The sequence below is a fragment of the Cavia porcellus genome, unplaced genomic scaffold (genome assembly GCF_034190915.1).
Source record: "Cavia porcellus strain 051 isolate PalLab524CR breed Dunkin Hartley unplaced genomic scaffold, mCavPor4.1 scaffold_12, whole genome shotgun sequence".
Taxonomy (NCBI): Eukaryota; Metazoa; Chordata; class Mammalia; order Rodentia; family Caviidae; genus Cavia; species Cavia porcellus.
In genome coordinates, this window is record NW_026947495.1 from 15297918 (window position 1) to 15320772 (window position 22855).

The following is a 22855-nucleotide window of genomic DNA, read 5'->3' on the forward strand; positions in this document are numbered from 1 at the left end:
GGACAGTTTGCAGATTGTTGGCAGAATTTGACTCATAGATATGGTTTTAGGCTTCTTAGTACTTTAAACTTCTCTGAATACGTTGCTAGTATTTAAAATCCAGAGACCTGGCCATCTTGACCCACATTCTTTTCCTACATGGTACCAAGTGACTAGAGCTGTAGGAGGTGTCCAGCTTCTCCGGTCTCCTATATCCCACCCAGCCTCATTTCTACCTGCATGTATGAGTTTGCAAGCAGCGGTTCAGCAGAGCAGTCATGAGCCTCATATGACTATTGAATGTTAAATTAAGTAACATTAAATAAAATGAATGGTTATGTTTCCTATTCATAACCAAGTACATTTCAGTTGCTCAGTAAAAATGCTTGACTAACAGCTGCTGCATTGGACAGAAAACACACAGAACAGTTCTGTGATTGTTGAAATGCTGTGTTTAAACCCTGTCTCTCAGCATCACTTGGTTCATTGCTGCTTCCTGGTTTGATGGTGTGGCATTGTTAAGTCTCTTTCTGATGGCTAAATCTTTATGTATGAGCAGCAACAGTGGCATGATTGTTGGGCTGAGTGTCAAGAGACTCCTTAGGTGATTGCTTAGAAGAACAGGAAGGTTGAGTAACTGACCCAGCCCACGTGTATGCACCGAGTCACTGACTTGATTCTCCCAACTCCGCGTTGTGTGTTGTGGTCTTGTTCTTACTAGAATTGAAAGTGAATGCCATATGGATTGCTAATTAATTGATCCCCCATTAGTTAATAAGGTTGCAACTTAGTGCCTTAACATAGCTAAAAAATGTGTAGTAATCAACAGCCTGTAGCCCTGATTTTAAAGGGGCACCTAATGCATTATGTGAAAAATAGTGCTATTAGAATATAAGGGTATTTTCTTTTGACCCAGCAGATAGCTTTCTCAGCGTTTGTCCTAGGGTAGAGGTGGTGTCCTTTTTAGAGCTTTCAGTGATATAAACAGTCTGCAGCAGCATGCATGCCATAGGTTCACCATGAGCACCCTAGGAAGGTGATAGCATATGTATGGGAGTATATACTCACCCACCAAATTATGTAAAATGATGAAAAATTCTAAACATAGGGGTCTGTTTATAGGGGTTTGCAGTATTGGTTGAGTAATTACGACTTACAGAATCAATAAGAGTTATGCAGCCACTGAAAATGTGGATGTAAATCTCTTTGTTGACTTGGGAAGATTTACACAGCATATGGAGTGAAAAAATTCATGTGTGTTTTAACCTAAATGTCTTGTAGAGTAGTTGCTAAAGTATTAACAGGGTTATCGTTGGGTGATAGGATATTTGGCAATTTTACTTCTTCCTTAGATTTTAGGTCTACTTTGTTTCACCTTTCCTTCACTGATTTATTTAATTTGTTCTTGTAGGGAATGGTAGCTCACAACTATAATCCTAGCACTCAGGAGGCAAGTTACCACAGTTCGGGGCTAGCCTGGGCTACATAGTGAGTTCAAGACCAGTCTGAACTATATAGCAGAGACCTTGTCTTGAAATAAAACAAGTCATTGTTTGTTACAGTATTGCTTTCATAAAGAAAGGATTAGGCACTTAATGAGTGCCGAAAAAATGCCAGGCATTTTTGTTAAAACTCTTCTAACTCTCACATGTACCCTTTAAGGTGAATGTATACAGAGATGGAGCTTTTGAAGCCTAGAGATTGAGCAGCTGGCCAGCAGGTGGCAGAGCTGGGAGTCTCCCCCAAGGTTGCCCTGGACTAGAAAGTTTAGGGCTGAGGTGACTTTAGAGATAATCTGATGTTAACCAAGAAGTATTGTGTCTTGCTCAAGGTCTCAACCCCACTGAAGAGAGACGGGGGAAAAAAAACCAAAAAAAAACCCAAGAACACAAGGATTGTGTATATTGTGATTGGCATTGTACCGAAAATGATCCTAACACCACCAGGAGATGCAGCAGTTTGGTCTGCATCTTAACTTTGCAACCTTCAGGAAGTCCCTTGATGCTTTGGTCTGTTTTCCTCATTTGCAAAAGAAGGGTAGTATATTCTTCGTCTCACAGTAATAGTGAAATTATACCCTTTATACACAATGCTATAAAAACTTCATGGTACAAAATGATTGAAAATATTTGTGTCTCAACCAATTCTGTATTCTAAAGGTTGAGAAATGGTCTATTCTTCTTACACAGCTTTGCCTCTTCTGGACAGTATTTGGAGAAAAAGATTTAGTATTTCTTTCTTTGGTCAGCAAATAGTCGTCATGCTCTGGAGAAAGCCATGGTGGCATCACTAGTGTTTTGGGAAGGGATGGCTCTAAGCCTGAGTGAATAGAAACACTCCCACTTCTATGTATATCCTTTATTTGTTTAGGTACAGGAACTGAACCCACAGCCTCTGCACACTGCACTGAACTACATTCTCCATCTCAGGTTTTGTTTGGTTTTTTGAGAGAGGGTTTTGCTAAGTCACTAAGTGGCTCAGGCCAAGCTCAAACTTGTGATCCTTCTGCCTCAGCTTTGCATAGTTTAGGAATTCCAGGTGTGCATTACCATGTCTTACTTCCTTTCATATTCTTACACCAGTTTTAATATGCCAAAATTCATTTTCATTTAGTCTGCTTCATCACTATTTTCCTTTAAAGTTTGCATTTATTGTGTCCTGATATTTTCTCTTTTCAAGGGATTGTGAAGCTCTTTTTCTGTATTATTTCCTAAAAGTGTTGTTTTCTTTTCACACAAATCTATTATCAGGAAATCATCTAACATTTAAAATTGTAAAGGGTATTTGGGATATGCATAAAACACAAAGGCACATTTTAATGAGTTACCATAAAGCACAGGGTTTTATTTTTTATAGCTGTTTGGGATAAGAAAGGATATTGCTTAGAACACAGCTGCCCTTTCCAGGGTCACCACTTTCCTGGACTGTGGTAATCATACTCTGGCTTTTCTTTTTAGGTTCATTATTTCAACATGCACCTTAAGTGTATTGCTTCCATTTGCTTGGTTTTGAATGCCATGTAAATATGTATATAATCTGGTCCTTTCATTCATTATGGAATTTGTATCATCGAGTGTAACTTTTACGTATTTACTTTTGGATTGATTGTGTCTCTTAGTGTGAATTCTACACTTTGCAGATTTTGCACTGGGTAGACACATAGATTGCTAGTTTTTGAGTCTTATGAGTAGTGCTGCTTTGCACATTCTTGTGCAGTTGCCTCTTTGACCTGTGCATGTATTTCTTTTGGGTACATTTTTAGTACCAGAGATGTTGCATATGTATCTTCAAATTTGTTAGATAAAAACAAGATGTTTCTAAAGTGTTGATCATACCAGTTTACAATCCTGCCAGTATGTAGTAGAGTTTTCTTGGTACCACATTTTTGCTAGCACTTGATCTAATTGGTCTTTTTCATTTTACCCATTCTGGTGAATGTGTAATGCTGTCTGATTACAATTTTACTTTTCTTATGGCTAATGAACATTGGATGTATTTTCATAGATTTATGACCATTAGTGTCTTTTGGGAAGTGCCTGTTCTATATTTTGGTCCATTTTTTAACTGCTTGCCTGCTAATGGATTTGTGGATCTTTATATGTTCTAGAATCAAGCTTGTTGGTGCTTTTGTTTTTTTAAAGCTATCTTCTTCCAGTGTGGCTTGCCTTTTCACATTCTTACAGCGGTGTTTTTTGCCCTTGTTTTGAGACAGGGTCTCATTATGTAGTTCTGGCTGACCTTGAGCACACTTTGTAGCTCAGGCTGGTTTGGAACTTGCAGCGATCCTAAGTGCTGGGATTATAGATGTGCACCACCACACCTAGCTCTTATAGCACTTTTGATGCACCAAAATTGTTTGTTTTCATTTAGTCTGTCTCTCTCTCCCTCCTTCCTTTCCTTCCTTCCTTCCTTCCTTCCTTCCTTCCTTCCACTCATCCTTCCAGATGGAGTCTTACTACATAGTATACATGAGCCTAGAACTTACTGTGCAGCACAGACTGGCTTCAGTCACAACAGTCCTCCAGCTTCAGTTTCCCAAGTGCTGAAATTACAGATATGTGCCACTGTGCCCAACGCTGGTTCCACATCTTGGCTATTCTGGGTGTACAGGTATCCCTACACAGTAGTATGCTGAACTTAATTCTTTTAACCATATACCAGGGAATAGTATACTGTACCTAGATCAAATGGTAGCTCTATTTTTAGTCTTTTTGAGGTACCTCCCAACTGATTTCCATGGTGGCGTTACTAATTTACATTCCCACCATCAGTGTAAAAGGGTTCCTTTTTTCCTAAATCCTGACTGGATGCATTTCCCTTAAGGCTAAAAATACTGAACATTTTTCATATATATTGGCCATTTGTACTTCTTTCAAGAAGCACTATTTAGTTTATTACTCACTTATTGATTGGGCTGTTTGAGATTTTGGTATTATTTTGCATTCTTTATATGTTGTAGATTTTAATTCTGTTGGAAAAGTAGCTCACAAAGATTTTCTACTATCCTGTAGACTGTCTCTTCATTATGTTAGCTGTTTTGCTCTTTGTGTAAAAACTTTGATGTAGTTCCATTTGTTGCTTGTTCCTGTTCTGTGGGCTGTCTCTCCCATGTTTTTTTCCAGCAGTTTCAGACTTTTGGGTCTTATACCTAGGTCTTTGATCTATTTTGAATCAATTTTTGTACAGGGTGAGAGATAGGGACCTACTTTCAGTCTTCTGCATAAAAATATCTAATTTCCCCAGAAACATTTGCTGAAGAAGCTTTTCTCCAATACTATGCAGTTTGGCTTTTATCAAGAATCAGATAGTTGTTGTTGCATGGGCTTGTTTCTGTATCCTTTATTCTATTTCATTGGTCTCTGTGTTTATTTTTGTGCTGCTGCCATGCTGTTTCTGTTGCTGTGGCTTTGTAATACAATTTGAAATTGGGTACTGTGATGCCTTCCAGCCTTGCTGTTTTTGCTAAGGATTGCTTGGCTGTTCTGGTCTTTTGAATTTTTGTATTGTTTTTCAAATTTTGTGAATAATATTATTGGAATATTGAGAATGGCATTAAATCTGAAGATTCCTTCTCATAATATAGCTATTTAAAATATATTAATTCCAGTGATCTGTGAACAGTGGGAAGTCTTTTCATCTTCTAGTGTTTTCAGTTTCTTTCTGTGTCCTCTAATATTCATTTAGAATTCTTTTACCTCCTTGGTTAGTTTGCACTCTTTTAAGTGCTGTACTTCTTTTCTCTTTTTTGTTTTCTTTTCTTCCCCTCTCCTTTCCCCCTTTCCCCCTTCCTTTCTTGCCTTTCCTTTCCTTTCCCCTTCCCTCTCCCTCTTCCTCTCCTTTCTCCCTCTCCTCTCTCCTTTCTCCCTTCCCTCCCTTTTCCTTTCCTTGATATTGTGAATGGAATGGTTTTTCTGATTTCTTTTTCAGCAAGTTCATTCCTGGTGCATATAAAAGCTACTGATTTTTTTTTTTTTTGAATGTTGGTGTTGATTGTGCTGCACTTGTGATTGTTTCCAGGTTTTGTTTGTAAGAAAATTATTTCACTTTGTTTCTAGAAAGATGCATTTTGCAGATCTTGGATTCTAAGTTAGTGATTAGTTACTGTTTTTCTTGGCTTAGCTTATGCCTGTATTCTTCCTTGGTAGTGGTCATCTTCATCTTCAGCTTTAAATGGAGGCATCTGTGCTCCAGCTCACCCTTCTGCCATAATGTGCTTGTCCTGGAGCCAGCTGAGTATAGACAGAATTCCCTTAAAATGAGTTTATGCTAGACAAAGGCTATGACCTGCGAAGGTCAGTCCTGGATATCTTAGAATATATAGTCCATATAATTTGAAGTGAATAATTCAAGGTTATTTTAAGAAAAAAAATTTAAATGAAAAGAGGCACCTACCTGGGTATGATGGTACACACTTGTGGTCCTAGTTAATTAGAAAGCTAATGCAGGAGGATCACAAGTTTGAGGCCAACCCAGGACAAGTTAGTGAGAGTGTCTATCAAAATAAAAAATGACATAAATATGTGTGTGCGTGTGGGTTTAAATGATCATTTATGTTTTTTAAAATCATATAAATTATATCTCAACAGCTTATTAAAAACAACCAACATCAGGGCTGGGGATTTAGCTCAGCGGCATAAATGCCTGCCTTGCAAGCAAGCAGTTGTGAGTTCTATCCCTGGTACCGATAAAAAAGAAAAAGAAAAAACAACCAACATCTCTTCTCAAATGAAATAGTTCTAAGCATCTTCAAGAAACTTTAAATCATTTATCTTCAATTTTTTCTACATTTTTATGTGTATTATATATTTTCCTTCTATTTTGTTTTACAGTATCTATGCCAGTCACTATTGTTGACATCAGTAATAAACTTGATTTAGTCAGATAAAAAATAAAAATAAATGAAAAAGGTTGGGGACCTAGTTCCCATTGAACAGCTCCCAAGGAATAGCAGCCATTCTCAGCAACAAGGTCCTGAGCTCCTTTGACAATGAGAACAGCTAAGTTTCTGTTAGGAAAGAAGCTCAACAAGCTCCTCCAGGAGAATCCACAGCAACAGGATATCAACAGCATCAAACAACACCTGTTCCTCTCTAGGTTTTTTTTTTTATGTTGGCAACAATCCTCAGGTGTGCCGTATACACTCCGCACCATGCTGTTTGGTTCAGCTGGTGTTTTACAATTGACCATCAGTTTTCAATCTACCACAGTAGGCCTAAGAAGAAATTAACACCCGTCATAGAACAGTTATTACAATAGACTTGTACTGAAGTTATATGAATGTGGGCTTTTTCTCTAGATATCTTATTGTACTGTGGTTCTGAGCAGCCTTGCTGTATGAGGTTTTTTTCTTTCATCACTTAAAGGACGCATGTTACAGCTTCTCTTTGGTATATCTTACATAAATAAGAGCTGTTTGAACACAAGCACTTTCAGACCTGACAGAGGATCTGATGGCTGAGATTACTAGCAAATGATTAAAGGCTGGGTAGTACACACAGTAAGGATACCAAAGTGATGGTTCCTGCTTTGAGACCATGCTATTCCTAGGTGGGACTACATGGTGTGCTGTGCCAAGATTTCATGCTGTTCAGAACAGTGTGAAATTTAATGAAATGCATGAATTGTATGCTCTGGAATTTCCCATACAGTATTTTTGGACTGTGGTGACTGTGTATAACTGAAACCACAGATGGTGAAAGTGCCAATAAGGGATGAGTGCCCCATCAGAATTTCCTTCCTTTTTAAGGCTGATAATATTGCATTGTGTGCATAAGACCATTTTTTTGCATATCCATCTACTTGCGGATGGACACTTGGGCTCTTTTTCTGCCTTTTAGCTGTTATAGTGATGCTATGAACATACGTATACAAGTATCTTTGAATCTTTGCTTTTACTTTTCTGGATTATATACCCAAAAGCCCTAGAGTGGCATTGCTGGATCATATGGCAATACTTGGATTTATGGGGACCATTATACTGTTTTCCATAGTGACTGTACCATTTACACTCTTAACAATTTCTCTATGTCTTCCAACACATGTTTTTTGTTTTTGTAATATCTGTACTAATAGGTGCCAGTTATTTCTTTTGTGCCTGTTATCTCCAATTTCTTTTTTTGAACTCTATTTAAGCTTTTGTTCTTTTCTCTTTATCCTCTTTCTCTTAAAAGAGCTTTGTTTCCTGTCCTTTTGCCTCTCTGTGCTTTATTCTGGATATTCTGTTGAAAGTTATGGTTCAGTCTTGTTTAATTTTCTCTTTCATATATATTGCACTTTAAACCACTGAGAATTTAATTTTGTCGGTTGTATTACTTTTGTAAAATCTATGTCACTTTTGAAAAGCTTTCATGTTTCCAAAATTTTGGTCATTTATTTAATCTTAGATACGGTAAGAATTGTTATATTAAACTGCATCCAGAGTTCAAATGAATCTTTGTTTCTGTTTTCAGTCATGTTGTTCTAAGTGCTTGGTTATCTTTGGCTGGGTTTTAGATGTTATCTTTGAAAAATTGTTAACAGAAATAAATCAAGGGTTATTAAATAATGCTTTTATTCTTGGTTTTGATAGGTTTTAGTCTATTTTCAATTATTTGATTTTAATATGCATGAAGATATAGCTATTTTGAAGAAAAAAGAGATTACAGTAGCCATTATTGATTTCCTAGAGGCTGGACTTGAGAGCTTTTAAGGCTCTCATTCTTGTGTTTGGATTGTTTTTATACTATTTCGATTTGCATTAACTTATTGTGTATGAAAGTATGGACAACTGTTTGGAAGAAAACAGACATTATCACTGTTGATTTCTTGCTGTTTTTTTCTGAAATCTTGTGTTATTTGCATTGTTCTACTCTGCTATGATTTATTCTGTTTGCTTTGCTTTGTTTTGTTTTATTCTCTTTTTAAAAATAAGTAGAGGGCTGGACTATGATGATGTTATTTGCACTCAAATGATTTTTGTTTTTAGCTATGGCTTTAGGGCACACATATCAGAAATTAGAACTTTTCTGGGTCACTTGAATGCTAATAAAGCCATTCGGGTTTCTACCTAAGTTGTAGGGGTTACCTAGCCACCAATCTTGAAGGCTTTTGGAACTAACTTTTGTCCTCCTAAGTGATTCAAGGTTATCTAAAGTAATTCTTAATCAAAGCTGAGGCATATGGACTGCAAGTTTGAGGCCGGCCTTGATGCCTGAACTTTATTATTTTTTTAATTTAAGAATTGCTTTGTTAGAACATACTTATAGTACATAAGATTACATTCATTATGGGGATTAGCACATGAGCATAAAACATCTTAATTTTTTACTTCCCACTCTGTATTAGAACTTTAGTCTTCCTATGTTTCTTGACCTAATAGTTTTTCTCTATACTTTTGTACTATACCCAATGTGTTTGTTTTCAGCGGGAGGGCCGGCCTTGATAATTTATCATCTCCTTTATAAAAGCATCTTTGTTTTTTTCCAAATCCATTTTATTTCAAAGAGAAAAAAAATGAAAATCATCTTTAAATTTATTACAAAGAAAGTAGAAAAAAGTGTGTTGGGGCTGAGAATGTGTCTCAGGTAGAATGTGTGAAGCCTGACATCCTAGTGATGGCTATATATTTGGAAAATTCTGAGGAAATGTGAGAGAGTGTGCCTCAGATTCAAAGAGTTTAGCTAGGGAAACAAGGTAAACACATTGGATGAGATAAAATGTTGGAGGAGGTGTGTAAAGTTCACACATGTTTGTTAATGGCCAGGTGAAGACTAAGGGCAGTAGGTGCTGAGTGGCCTTATGTCCTGCCTGAAAGCGCCAGTCCCCTTGGCACTCCCCATTGCAGCCTTGTAGTGGCTCCTCCACTTCCACCCACACTAGGCTGTCTTGGGCACCTCCCTGAAGCCCCCTCCCCTTCCGTGATAGGCTCTCTTCCAGCTGGTAGGGGTTTTTTACCCACCTACTGTGAGGCCAGTACCCCTCCTTATCCCTCTCTCGCCTCAAACCTCACTCTTCCCTTTGCTTTTCCCTAGGATAGGTGATTGAACCTCAGGCTTTCTGCAGTAAGCTACATCCTCACTCTTTTTTCGTTAATTTTGAGGCAAGGGCTCATTAAGTCCCTACGTTGCCCTGGCTGGGCTTAAATTTGCGATTGTAAAGTGCCCTGTACACTGTGTTCACTATCAGCCCTGTCCCACTGCCTCAGCCCTTGAAGAGTGCTGATGACCAGGTGTTTAGCCCTTGTCAGGTGCATACCACAATGTCAAGCACTTTTTATACATACTTGTAAACCCTCATAGCGGACTAGAAGTAGCTGTTACTATTTTCCTTATTTGGTGTCACGGCTTATTATTGGTGTGTTGTCTTTCTGGGAAAGAACTTTATTCATTCCCCACCCCACCCCACCCCTTCCTCATTAGCGAAGTGGAAATAAGAGAAGGATCTGAGCTGTCAAGATACCCGCTGTGGCTGGTGATCCATCACATCCTTGCCCTCTAGGTTTTGTTGCTTTGGTTGAGCCAGACATTTCTGTGTGGTGAACGTTTTTACTTCCTCTCAAAGTCTAGTAGTTTATTGTGCCCTGGTTACCTGGATGTTTCTCTGTGGTTTAGCTGCATCTGCCAGTCTTCCTAGGAGCTGTCATCCTAGACAAGCTGAAAGTCTGTTCCCCTAGACTTCATAGTTTCATTGACTCAGACTCTGGAAACACGGTATTCCTATCAGTCTTGAATGATGTTGAGCAGTGTGGTGGGAAGCAAAGTCCTCACTGTTAGCATTTCTGAATGACTAACATGCCACCTCCCATCAGCAATGCAATTGTGCAGGTGCCTAGGATCAATCCAATTAAACGGTGAGCTGATTTTTTAAAAACAGTTGTTTTGGATTTATAGCCAAAATTGCAGGCCAGAGGAGCGTATCCCCCTGCACCTTATCCATTCTCCCTTTTATTATGTCTATGATAGACTCAATCATTGCATATTCAATGCTATACCAATTTTGGTATATTAATGGACGTTCATGCCCTTAGTTTTTACCCAACGAAAAAGTAGCATTTTCTTGTTCTAGAGTCCTATTCAGCATACCACATTACATGTAATTGTCCTGTCGTGGTGCGCTTAGCTGTGACATTTTTTTAAGACTTGTCTTTGCTGACTTAAACGATTTCAGGGAGCATACTTTACGTAAGGCGTTTCCGTGTAGTCCAGGCTTAAATTTAGTAAGGATAACGGAGTCGTACAACCTTACTGGCAAAACGGCGTATCAAAAGTTTTTAGGTGAATAGTAAAACTCTCCAGCAGGTTTTTCAAAGCTCCTTCATTAACTTACACATTACACGACATTGAAGCGTAGAGCATTCAGCGCCCTCTACTGAAAAAAGAAGAAAAACGCTGTATAGTAATAAACACCTATTTTTGGGCTTACAAGACGGGAAAAAATGTTTTGGTTTTTTTTTCCAAAAATTGCACCAAGGTAAAGCGAAGCTTTAGTTGATGCGAATGTGTTGTGCAGGTGTTAGCAGTACTGTCCTCACTAAACGTTCATTGGACAGTAGCGCAACCCCAAGAAAAGGATGGTTAAAAGGTTTTGCCACATGAACTGCAAGCAGAAAGTGCCAATACTAGGTAGGGTTGTGGTGACTAGTTTAGGACTCCCATTATAGCATGCCTCTTAGCTCGGGTAGCTCCAGTGACCACAACTACCTATGTAAACCAGCTACCTCTGCTTTTTCCTTGGGTCTGAAAGAGGCCACCAAAGACAGCGAGGTATTACCCAGAATACTACGCGCCAGCAGGGCGAAAATTTGCATTGCGCCCCTTGGGGGCGGGACTGGTGGGGCGGGGCTTCCGCACGCTTTCGTAGTCTGGTAGTTCTTGCTTTAGGGCGATCCTGTGATAGTTTCTTTATTTCTCGCCCCGTCATATTTTTTTATTAAAACTATAAACGGCTTTTTTCGTGTAGGGCCATTCTTCCCCTTGCTAACTGTTTAGCCTTTCCAGTTCGTGTGCGCGCTCCGGACTGCACTGGCCCAACATGCGCGGGCATCCATGAGGGGCCGGCGCTGCGCTGCGCCCGCGACCGCCGCTGACTGGCTTTTGGTGTTTCCCGTTGCAGGTAGTTCTTCTGGGCATGGACATCCTGTCGGCCCTGGTGACCCGGCTGCAGGATCGGTTCAAGGCGCAGATCGGCACAGGTGAGCTATGAGCAGTATAGAGTTGGCCCCATCCTTCGCTCAGTCTTCTCAAATCCGCCACTAAGCTGCACCTATCAGTTCCAGACACCTGCGCAGTTCCCATCCTGTCTCCTGAGCTTCTCTCAGACCCTTAGCCCATCCTCCTGCAGTCTTCCCTGCCTCCTCCAGCAGACCCACACCTCGGGATCCCTCACCTGCTGGGCTCGGGTCTCGGTACTGAACCTGCAGCCATTTTACCCGCACCCTTTCTTGCCTTTGTGCTGGATTCTCCCAGCTTTTGTGTTGTCATATGGAATGTTACTAATACATGTTCTAAGCTGAGATATTACTGCCGGCTTGATTTCTTTTCATCATCCTTTAGTGTCAACCAAATTATGTTTAACCTTTCCTTTATTAAGAGCCACTTTTCTTTAAGAAATTTTGCAAAATTGAGATTAGATTTTCCCCCAAATTATCATTGACATTCCTAGTCTCACGTTGGTTGTAAATAATGGTAAATGCTCACTCTTTATTTTGAAAAGAAAATGTCAGCAAGTAGAAAAGCACAGATTTTTATAGATTTAGACATCAGTAAATTTTCGACCCCTGTTATTTCTTGATGACAGTGTAAAACACCAAGCAGTTCTATTTGTGCAACCATTTCCTTATAGAATTTCTCTTTTTGGGCTTTGCATATGCTGTGTGAACACTTTATTGTTTAACTACACCCTCAGCTTAAATGTAGCCGTTTCTGTCAGGATGGGTGCTAGTTCTTTGGTGAAAGTGCGCTTTTAGAAATAATAATGAACTATATTCTTGTTTGGCACCATTTAACAGTATATCTACAAATTTAAAAAGAACTTACTATTACAGATTTATTATTTTAATGTTTCATTTTTCTCCTAAATTAGCTGAATGACTCAGGTTTTTCTTATAATGGAGGTTTATAGATTCTTAAAAGAAGCCAAGTAAGCTGACCTGTGGTAGACAGGTACCCTTGGAGACAGTAAGGGCAGCCCACACCGGTGCGGTGGGGGTGGGTGGGAGCAGAGAATTAGACTCCGTTTGTGTGTGTATGATAAATACAAAGCACACACTGCCAGTGAAACATAACACTGATCTGTAGGTGCCTACCTTTTACTCCCAAGCAGGTATGGGGGCTCTTCCCCTTTCTTACTCAGATTTTTTTTGTGTGTTGTCTCTCTTTTTTTTTTTTTTTTTTGTCTTTTTCGTTTTTATCGGTACCAGGGATCGAACTCACGACTGCCTGCTTGCAAGGCAGGCGCTTATGCCGCTGAGCTAAATCCCCAGCCCCTGTGTGTTGTCTCTTATCTGCAGTTATGACTATCTCACTAGCTTACAAATATGTTGGTAGCTGGCTGGTGGAAAATGAAGTAGAGGAAGAAACAAGTTGTCCATACAAAGGATTTTGCAATCTTACAATAAACTTGTCAATTTCAGCAAGAATAGAGCTGTTTGCCAAGGTGGATGGATATAAAATGAGATATATCAGGCCAGGGTTTTTTGTCTTCTTAGTTTCTTGAAATATCAGTAGTTCATGACCATAGGCCCCCCAAATTGGTTTCATTTGACCAGTTTCTATTTTGGTTTTCAGTGCTGCCGAGCCTAATAGACAGACTGGGAGATTCTAAAGACTCTGTGAGGGAACAAGACCAGACTCTGCTGCTAAAAATCATGGATCAAGCTGCTAATCCCCAGGTATGGTAGGAGAAGCATCTGGGGGCCAGTGGGTATGTGTCTTCATGTACAAACAATATGGCTGTATAGACTTATTTCCTTTAAGCTGATGTAGTAAAGGTGGCCATGTTCATAGTATCTAATCTGCTTCCTCTCCTAAGCAGCAAGTATGTGAATAAATAGTAAAACATTCGTTCAGTTTTTTAGACTCTAGCTCATTTATATGACTAGTTCTCCATTTTCCTGAAAAAAAAAAAAAATGCAGCTACAGTGCCTGCTGTCTAGGAAGCTAGGCTTACTGGGATAAAAGGAGGAAGCCCTGTCTTACAGGGTTCTACTGTTGATTGTAGTGATGGGGTAGGAGTGATCAGCAGAGGCCTTCCCAGGAAAGACAAAACTCAAGTTGCCATGAAAGATGACCATGTGTTTCACTTCCATGTGGATGATGTCTTAGTTACTTTCTTGTTGCTGAAGTGTAACACCCAACACCTACAAGTAAAGGAGGAAAGGGTTATGTCAGTTCACAGTCTGCTTGCATCAAGGCAAGACGCCATGGCAGGGCCATTGCAGAAGAGAAACGGTTCATGGCAAGGCAAGCAGAAGTGAGGCAGCAGTAGCAAGCTTCCTCTTCCTTTCTGTCCCATCCAGGCTATGCGCCTTTTGGGTGGTGTCACCCACACCCAGGGTAGGGCTTCCCATTATGCACATCCAGCACTGTGCTATACCAATTAGTTGTCACGTACCCTTACTCTCAGCATCACACACCCTAGATCCTGTCACCTCTGAAAAGTCCCACCTCAGAGTGCATGAAGCTTTGGGGGGCATCTAGACACAATCTGCAACCGATGAGGAGAGCAGTGTGAGTGGGTATGTGATCTTTGGCAGGCCACCAATTCTCCTTTTGGTCTTGCTTTTCTCACCTATGGTGTGGGACCAGCAAAACTTCCTTCTAGATTTGTTGAGAGAATTGCATGCGTTTCTGTTAACTCATGTGTTTTGAATATTTCTAACATGGTATATTTGATAAAATGATACGAAATATAAACACTCTTGTGAGGGTCCAGTAGGTTGACCCCTTACTAAGTGGAAGGTGGAAATGGTCTTCTGTCTTTTCACCTGTTCTTTGTCACCTACAGTACGTATGGGACAGAATGCTCGGAGGCTTTAAACATAAGAATTTCCGCACGAGAGAAGGCATCTGTCTCTGTCTTATTGCAACACTCAATGCGTAAGTCTGGGATGAACCTGAACTTTTTACTGTAAAAGCTGAAGCTTTTAAAAACATTTATTTTAGATTCAGGGAAAGTTGCACAGAAATGTACTGCGAGATAGCTTTATCTCTCTCCAGCCCTTTTCCACTATTAATATGTGCATAAGGATCATACAGTGTCAATACCAGGAAAGTGATTTTGGTATAGCCACAGAGCTTATGCATAGTGCCCAGGTGACAGGCATCACCATGATGCCCTGCCATAGCCATATCCTGACTTTTGTGTGCTAATCTGTGCTGTGATTTTGTCATGTCAATGTTACATAAATGGAATTATAGATTATGTCACTTTTTTAGATTGCCTTTTTTTACCCTTAGCATAATTCTTTTCAGGTTGCAATGCATGTTGTTTATGGTAACAATTTTTATTGCTAAGTAGATATCCATGGAATAGATAGAGCTGTTTATTTAATGATTTGCCTGTTGGAAAATTTAGGGGATGTCTAGTTTTCAGAAGAAAGTTGTTATTACAAACATATATAAGTTTCTGTATGAACATAAGTTTTCGTTTTTCTTAGATCAGTGCCTGATCGTGCAATATCAGGGTCATTTGATAAGGCTATTTTTAAGTTTAAAGAAACTACCAGTTTCTTTTCAAGAGTAGTCTGTGCCATTTTACATAATATATTCACAAAGCATATTGGTGACAGCAGGGCCTGTTTTGATTAAGAGTTGTAAAGACCTTGAAGGTCCCCTAGGAGAGGCAGTGTACAGTCCAAGGCCCTGTGGCTGCCACTGTTGCTCAGTCTCACAGGTCAGCGGCATTCATGGGATGTCTGCTTTGCCACAGCACACCGAGAGTTCCACTGAGGCCTATCCAATGACTTACAGTTTGGTTGGCTCTTCTAGGGTTGGTAGCACAGGAGATGTGACCTGACAAAGCAGTGACATAGAGCTGGCATATTCTATTGTGAGGCAAGCAGGAAGGTGATGGGGAGGCTGGGCTACCAGCTTAGCTGTGAAGGGGCAGGGCCACTGAAGGTGCAGGGGTGCTGTCAGGGTGCTTTTACTTTGGAGCCAGCATTGGGTGGGATGGAGAGAACCTTGGTGTGAAGGGGTGATAGGCCCTGGGGAGGCAGGGGACAGGGCAGCTGCAGGAGGAGAATGTCTCTCTTCTTCTCACTAACAATGCGCTCATTCTGTTTTCAGCTCTGGAGCACATACACTAACACTAAACAAGCTCGTGCCACATATATGTAATTTACTTGGAGATCCAAACAGTCAGGTGAGTGCAACAAACTCCTAGGGAAAAAACCAATGGTTCAGATGCATTAAAGTGTTCTGTGTATGTCTAGTGGGTAACTGGGACTTTATTCATCTCTACAGAGTTCTGGTTATTGTTTAAGATACCAGCTACTATTAGCAAGTTGACCACTCTGTCTTCTTCTTTAGATAGGGTTGAAAATCACTCTTGTATATTGATGGCATCAGGCCAGCATCCAAGATAAAGCCACCATAGTCACTATTTCTGTAGCCAAAAGCAGTGGAAGTGGTGCGGGTAATTAGAAAGACACCTTCGGGGACTTTGTATATTTTATTTTGGGTGGTAGCTATCCTGGGGTATGTTGCTGTGGAAAGTTCCGTAACTGTACACTTAGGAAGCTGTGCTTTATACAAGTTTTAAAATGAAAAGCAAAACCCAGATACCCTCTCCTTAGTGTAAACATGTGGAATAAGGTCTGGACGTCTGCTCTGTGGTCAGAAGGTATCACTGTCTGATGACACCCTGTCTGTGGTGATTGAACACTTCGGGAAGCTTGTCTCTCACCCACTTCAATTCTGCTTCCTACACAGAGTCATTTCTTTTTCTTTTGCTCTCTGTATCTTTTTTCTCTTTTTGAGTTCATATAAATGGGTAGGAAGACATTTCTTTCATTAAAGGTGCAGAAAACATAATTTACCAAAGATATGTACACAGTAAACGGGTATCTCAGCTTATATGTGGACTGCACATTACCCTCTGCAGGAGTCCCATGAGCTCTCCTTCCAGTTAACTCACAGGCGCTGGGTCCCTCCCGGTCTGTGTCCTCCTTATCTTGGGTCCAGTGACTGACGACATCTCCCCTTCTCATGGCATTTCCTGTGCTGCATATGTCTCCCTTGTTGTTCCTTTTATGCAGCCTTCATGAAAGAGGGAAGGCATTGAAGTACAGTTTTTAGATGTATTCAGCATTCGTTTAAAAATGACCTCAACATCCTAAAACCTCTCTTTCCACTGCTGCTGACTTTAGTCTTGCTTTCTGTAGAAAAAAATCCTTTACAGAGGTCTCACTTAAAGAACTTCACTGCTACCATATATTGCCCATGAATTGTGCAGAAAGGCATCTTGTCTAGTTGTGATTGTTTGTCCTTAATTCGTATGCCTCCATTGGCCAGTGAGGTGAACATTAGCACATGGCCCTCAAGCCTGTGGGCCTTTAAGCCTGTGGGCAAGGTGTGCTTGAGTTGTGAGGCCCAAGGCAATGCAGAGCCAGTGGATACCACTGAGGACTGCTCTGGCTGGGGCGGGAGAGACCCCACTGTAGCGCCTGCCTGGCATCTGTTTGTACCACACCTTGGTGTGCTTCCCAGTCTCCTCACTCTTCCCTTTTGTGCCTTTCTTCTGCACACTCACTGTGAGCTCTCCTGTAGGCCTGATGCTTGGGCTTTGGGAATGAGGGTGGGAGAGGTTCATAGCTTGATTTTTGGTTTTGAGCCTCAAATTGTGTCTATAAACGAGATAGGACACCATCCTCCAGAAGAACCTGTAGCAAATGACTTATCCAAGAATTTACATATTTCCCTACCTGCAGAACATCACTGGGAATTTGAGACCAGCCTAGGCTATATAGTGAGACCCTGTCTCAAAAACAAAATGGGTGAAAAAAAGGTTTCCCTGGATAAAAGACCATAGATTCCATGTAGATTTTGAGGGACCTTGGAGGCAGAATGTTGAGAACATTTAAAATTTGGAACTATGACATTCTCATCATTGAAGTCATTCAGATAGGCATTCAAGAAACTATGTGTAATTTTTCACAGGTTTTTCTTCTGATCTGTTTTGTTCTGTGAATGCCTCAATTAGCAGCCCCTGTCCCTACTACCAGCACAGAGAAGTTCCCTGAAGATTCTGTAGATGGCATGGGAGGGACTGTGTTTGTGTTGGACAGACACCTGATTCAATTTTCCTCCTCTAGGTCTAGAAAAGGGATTAGCAGATTAGCTAATAAAGTCAATACAGATTTTTTTTTCTTTTTGAGACAGGGTCTCACTATGCAGTTCAGGCTGGCTTTGAGCTCACTTCGTAGCCCAGGCTGGTCTTAAATTTGCAATGATCCTCCTGCCTCAGCCACCCAGTGCTAGGATTACAAGTGTGAGCCACCATGCCTGGCTAAAGCCACTAAAGATTTTAGCAAGGTTTTTCTTATTTTAGAAGTAGCATAGATTAAATTTCACAGGAACAGTGTAATCCCACATTGTGAAAATGTTAATATTAAAAGTTAGACAGTTCAAAATAGTGCTTTAAAGCTGCCAACGTGAGATTATGAGTAAAACCTGGAGCTGTCTTGTGCAGTGCAGGAAGCTTGTTTAAAGACACATGTTTAGGGTTGCATGTGACAGCCAGCTGACCTTGGTAGACATTTGCATCTCGATCCTCAGTTTCCCTGTTAGTGAGGGCACTCATAGGTGCATTGTTTCCCATTCTTCGTGCCAGTGCTTTGGCGGGTTGGGAGAGAGATGCTTTTTTAGTTGCTGGCAGGGCACATTAGACCCTTAGAAGTCTCTTGCATGTCACTTAGCAGTCGTTGTCCTAAGATGTTCCTTTTCACTTGAAGAAATCGCATACCTGCCACATGCCAGTGGATTCCTGAGAAGCTCTTAGAAGTGTATATATTTTAGTATATGAAGACAATTAATTATGGGATAATATTAGTATTTGAAATATATTTGTGGTATTGGCATAACCTTACTTTTCTTATTACCAAATGTTGAGGATCCTGATTAAATTGTACACACACATCCCTTACCAAGAATCCATGTCATTATTAAGAGTCAAGTGCTACTAGACTGCCTGATTATCAACACCAGTGATACAATTTGGAAACCAAAATGATGCCTTCAAATGGAATTGCATTTTACTACTCTAAATAACCATGATAAAGATTACCTAATTTCTCTCTTTTTTTTTAAGTCTTTGAGATAGGGTCTCACTTTACAGCTCAGGCTGGCTTTGAACTTGTTTTATAGCCTGAGTTGGTCTTGAACTCAGAGCAATCCTCCTGCCTCAGATTTCTGAGTGCTGGGATTATAGGCGTGGGCCACCGTGTCTGGCCCTTATTCTTAAATGATGGAGATAATTTTTTTTTTTAACATTATGTTTAACCTGTTTATGACAGGGCTATACATGCATGATTGTCCCATTGGGGAGCTTGTAACACAGTAGTTCAAGCCTACAGGAACACGTTACGAATGTTGCGTTAGGCTAGCAATTCTAGTCACCACTTCCTGAATAGCATCTAGCATGTGTTTGAAGTCTGTATGCCTTCAATTTTGAGGAAGCTCTTGTTTGTGTTTTTACTTGTCTCCCTCATCTGTGAAATGAGGCTGGTACTCTATAGGGAGATTTTAGTATTATGTAAGTAGATATGAGTCATGGCCCAAAGATTCCAGGCCTGGCACTCTGAAAAAAATAGTTTTCTCTTTGGAGTTTACGTGAGTTTAAATTTGGGAAATGGTTGTTTCTGATTTTCTTGAAAACATAGACAATGTGGCAGTGCTGTGCCTACATCTCTCTGTGCCCGAGTGGTGGTAGCCTAGTGTGCCCAGACTTTCACTTTCCCTTTTTACTGGGCTGGCAAACACCCCCCACCCCTGTGCCTGAGTCACCCCTCATAGAGCCTGAGCCATCATGCAGCGTATGCCACTTGGCCTGTGTGGGCCTTGCGATTCATCTTCTGGTAAGCACTCAAATACTTGCTGAACCCTTCTTTCAGTCCTCATCGCTCCCCTCAGACTAGGGGGAGGAAATTGAAATGAAGAGTTAAAGCATTGTTTGCGGGGTCACACAGCTCCATAGTGGGCCAAGTTGATGCATATGTCTACTTCTTTGGTTCTGAAATGACAATTCTTCCGCTAAATCTCTCCCTTTGGGGTGGGTACTAAGGATTGAATCTAGGTCCTTTACACTGAGCTACATTCTCTTGTCATTTTTATTTTTTATTCTAAGCAAGCGTTTTGCTAAGTCACTAAGTTGTGCAGATTGGTATCAGAATTGTAGTCCTGCTGTTAACCGTTGATGGCTCAGACCTTCTGATTAACTGGCTAGATCCTAATTGCTCTTCAAGGGGACCACCCAGTGTGATGAGCAGATTACTAGAAAGCAAGCATAGATGATGCAGTTATTACTCGTCTTTATGATACAGTGGTTTGACTACTTTTGTTGTATGTGCTTTTTTGGGGGGACAATGCCACTTTAGAAAAAATTATTTTTCTAAAATAACTGATAATGTACTAGACAGCTCTGGCTGTCATAACAAAATACTGTACATTGTGTAGCTAAAGTAGCAAAAATTTATTTTCTCACAATTCTGGGGGCTGGAAGTCTGAGGTCAGGGTAACAATATGGTGGGATTCTGGTGAGGCCTCTTCCTGGCTTACAGACATACAGCTGCCTTCTCTGTGGGCAGAATGACCTCTTATTTGTGTGTGCATAGCTCTGTTTCTCTTGTAAGATCATGCTGACCCACTCATTTCAAGGCTGTACCTTTGTGACCTCATTCAACCTTAATTTTGTCTTTAGAGGCTTTGTTGCCCCATGCAGGAACATTAGAGGTTAGAGCTTCAGCATATAAATTTTTTTTTTTTTTTTGGTCTTTTTCCTTTTTATCGGTACCAGGGATCGAACTCACAACTGCCTGCTTGCAAGGCAGGTGCTTATGCCATTGAGCTAAATCCCCAGCCCCGAGCATATAAATTTTTTGTGGACACAGATTATTTCAGAGGATAACATTTTGGAGTACAAAATAATATGGTCTAGAATTTACCTTTTTCAACAGAAGGGAGAAAATGAATAAAGTTTTATGTATTTGGACACTGGTAAAGGGTAACTGACAGTATATCCAAACTGTAAATTATATGTATGCCTACTTTTCCCTTCTTTCCTTCACTACCCATTACATTGGTTTCATTGCTCAAGACCAAATTTAAATCATGTTGCTGCCTCTCATCTTTGCTTACTAAATTAAGTACATACAACTCCTCGCCAATACCACGTGATCTTTACTTCACTCTGTATTAAACTATTTTTCTCCCCATTTTTATTTGCACAACTTTAACCTTACAGAAAAATTAAGTAGTAGTACACTTACATTTACACTTAACATTTTGTCATATTTATCTGTGTGTACACACATACACACATGCAATGTACACTTTTTTTGAACCATTTGAAAGTGACATACATAGTATTTTTACTTCTAGAAACTTTAATGTTTCATCTAATAAGATTTTGAAAAATATAACCATGTCATTTTACAACCAAGAAATTTAACACTGATATAATGACATTGTTTGATATATGGCCCCTACTGAAACGTCTCCAAACTATGAGAGGAGTTGGGGAAGAAATATCCTGTTCCTTATGCCCTGTTTTGTGCTGCTTTCTCAGCTTATGTTTGTTTGTGTCTGTCTGGATGGGTGTGCTTATCCTTCCTGAAGCATGTGCTGGCTCCTCTGCTTCTGTGCCTTTGCCCGGCCTGTTCCTTGTTTGGAGCCTGCACCTGTCTTATTCCATGTGGACCTGGAGGTACCCTGCTCCCATCGCTGAAGCATTTCCTGACATCTGCCCATGGGCTTGTTCCTCCTGTCTTGTTCTTCTCTTTGTCCTGTTGAATAACATTTACTGTGTCTTACCCTATATTAAATGCAGATCTTACGGACTTTTCCTTGCCCTTTTGAGGACTGTGAGCTCCTTGAGTAGGGTCTCTGTTGTTCATACTATTCATTTTTGCAGCTCATTAAATATTTTGTTTAATAGACTTAAATGCAAAGTATTTTACATGATGTTTTACTCTTGGTATAATTCGTATATTTGTAGTGTTGTTTTCTGCTTGGAAAAATAGTCTTAAAATTCTAATTTCCTGACATATGTCCTAAAGAATGGAATATGCTAAATAGTACGGACTTTAACATGTACATAGGTGGGAAACTCCATTTTTTTTTCTGCCTTTGGGGTTTGCATCAGTGGAGGGAGACAGTCAAAGAGGACTGTCTAGTCCAATATGCATAAAGGGATTACATTCCTAGTAGCACTGGTATATTGGGGTGGCATGCAGGAAGTGCTAGGGAATGATACAGAGCAGCTATAAGATCTCTTCTCTTACATCTAGGTGCGAGATGCAGCAATAAACAGCTTAGTGGAAATTTACAGACATGTAGGCGAACCCGTGAGGACAGATCTCAGTAAAAAAGGATTGCCACAGTCCCGGTGAGTGCAGACATTTTCCTTTTTTCTACTTTTTCCCTTTTTCTTTTTCAGATACTACCTTGGTCTTTTCTACTATTTCTGATGTAATTTTATTCAAAGATTCCTTGGCCTGAGGGTTGGTGTTTAGAGATCTTGTCCAGATCATATGTCTGTTGTTCCTTTCCCCTCAAAAATAAGATTCTTGTGCAGACATCTGGCTCAGTCCCAGGCCTCCTGTTGACTTGGGGAGCACCTTTAAAAGTGATTGGTGTTGAAATATTCAGCATTCTTCCTGTTTCTTTACTCTGCACATGGTGCTTACTATGGTAGGTGCTTACAATGTATTTGTTTGAATGAGCAGAGTCTTTCCGGAATTCATCTGGCTAGAAGTACATAAATAATAGTTCTGGAAAGTATCTTTGAAGTGTTTTCATGTCACTTGCAGTCTGTAGAAGACAACACAAGTAGGGCACCCGCATTTTACCAGACCCAAGATAACTTGGGTCCACAGCGATTCTTTATTATAGCAGAATTTTAAAAGTAACAAGTGGACATTTGTCATTTTAACTTTGAGTTAACATTTTAACTTTAACTCATATTATTTTTCCATACTGAGGATTGAACTCACGACCTTGCTCTTGCCAGGCAGGTGCTTGTGCCGCTGAGCTAATACCTATTGAATTCTAAACCTTTGCCATCCGCTGTTGATTTAATGGAAAGTGCTATGAGATTGCAGACCAGTCAGCATAGCAGTGTACTCACAGAGCAGCTCCTCTGGCCTGTCTTTTTCTGAGGACAGCAGGTTCCCAGAGACAAG

The 22855-nt window shown here is 40.2% G+C and overlaps 1 protein-coding gene and 1 non-coding gene across 51 annotated transcripts in view; one reads left to right on the plus strand and one right to left on the minus strand.

Annotated features, from left to right (window-relative positions):
* Clasp1 (cytoplasmic linker associated protein 1) overlaps positions 1-22855 on the plus strand; it is a 233682-nt gene that overhangs the window by 81497 nt on the left and 129330 nt on the right. For all 50 annotated transcript variants that reach the window (XM_063258869.1, XM_063258879.1, XM_063258886.1 and 47 more), the window contains exons 3-7: positions 11569-11647; positions 13242-13345; positions 14461-14552; positions 15744-15819; positions 21962-22059. In XM_063258869.1, coding sequence (XP_063114939.1) covers positions 11569-11647; positions 13242-13345; positions 14461-14552; positions 15744-15819; positions 21962-22059 — 449 coding nt within the window. The remainder of the gene's footprint in view (positions 1-11568; positions 11648-13241; positions 13346-14460; positions 14553-15743; positions 15820-21961; positions 22060-22855) is intronic.
* On the minus strand, positions 10906-11031 carry LOC111754191 (U4atac minor spliceosomal RNA). The gene has a single exon (XR_002788903.1). It is a non-coding gene; the product is annotated as a U4atac minor spliceosomal RNA (small nuclear RNA).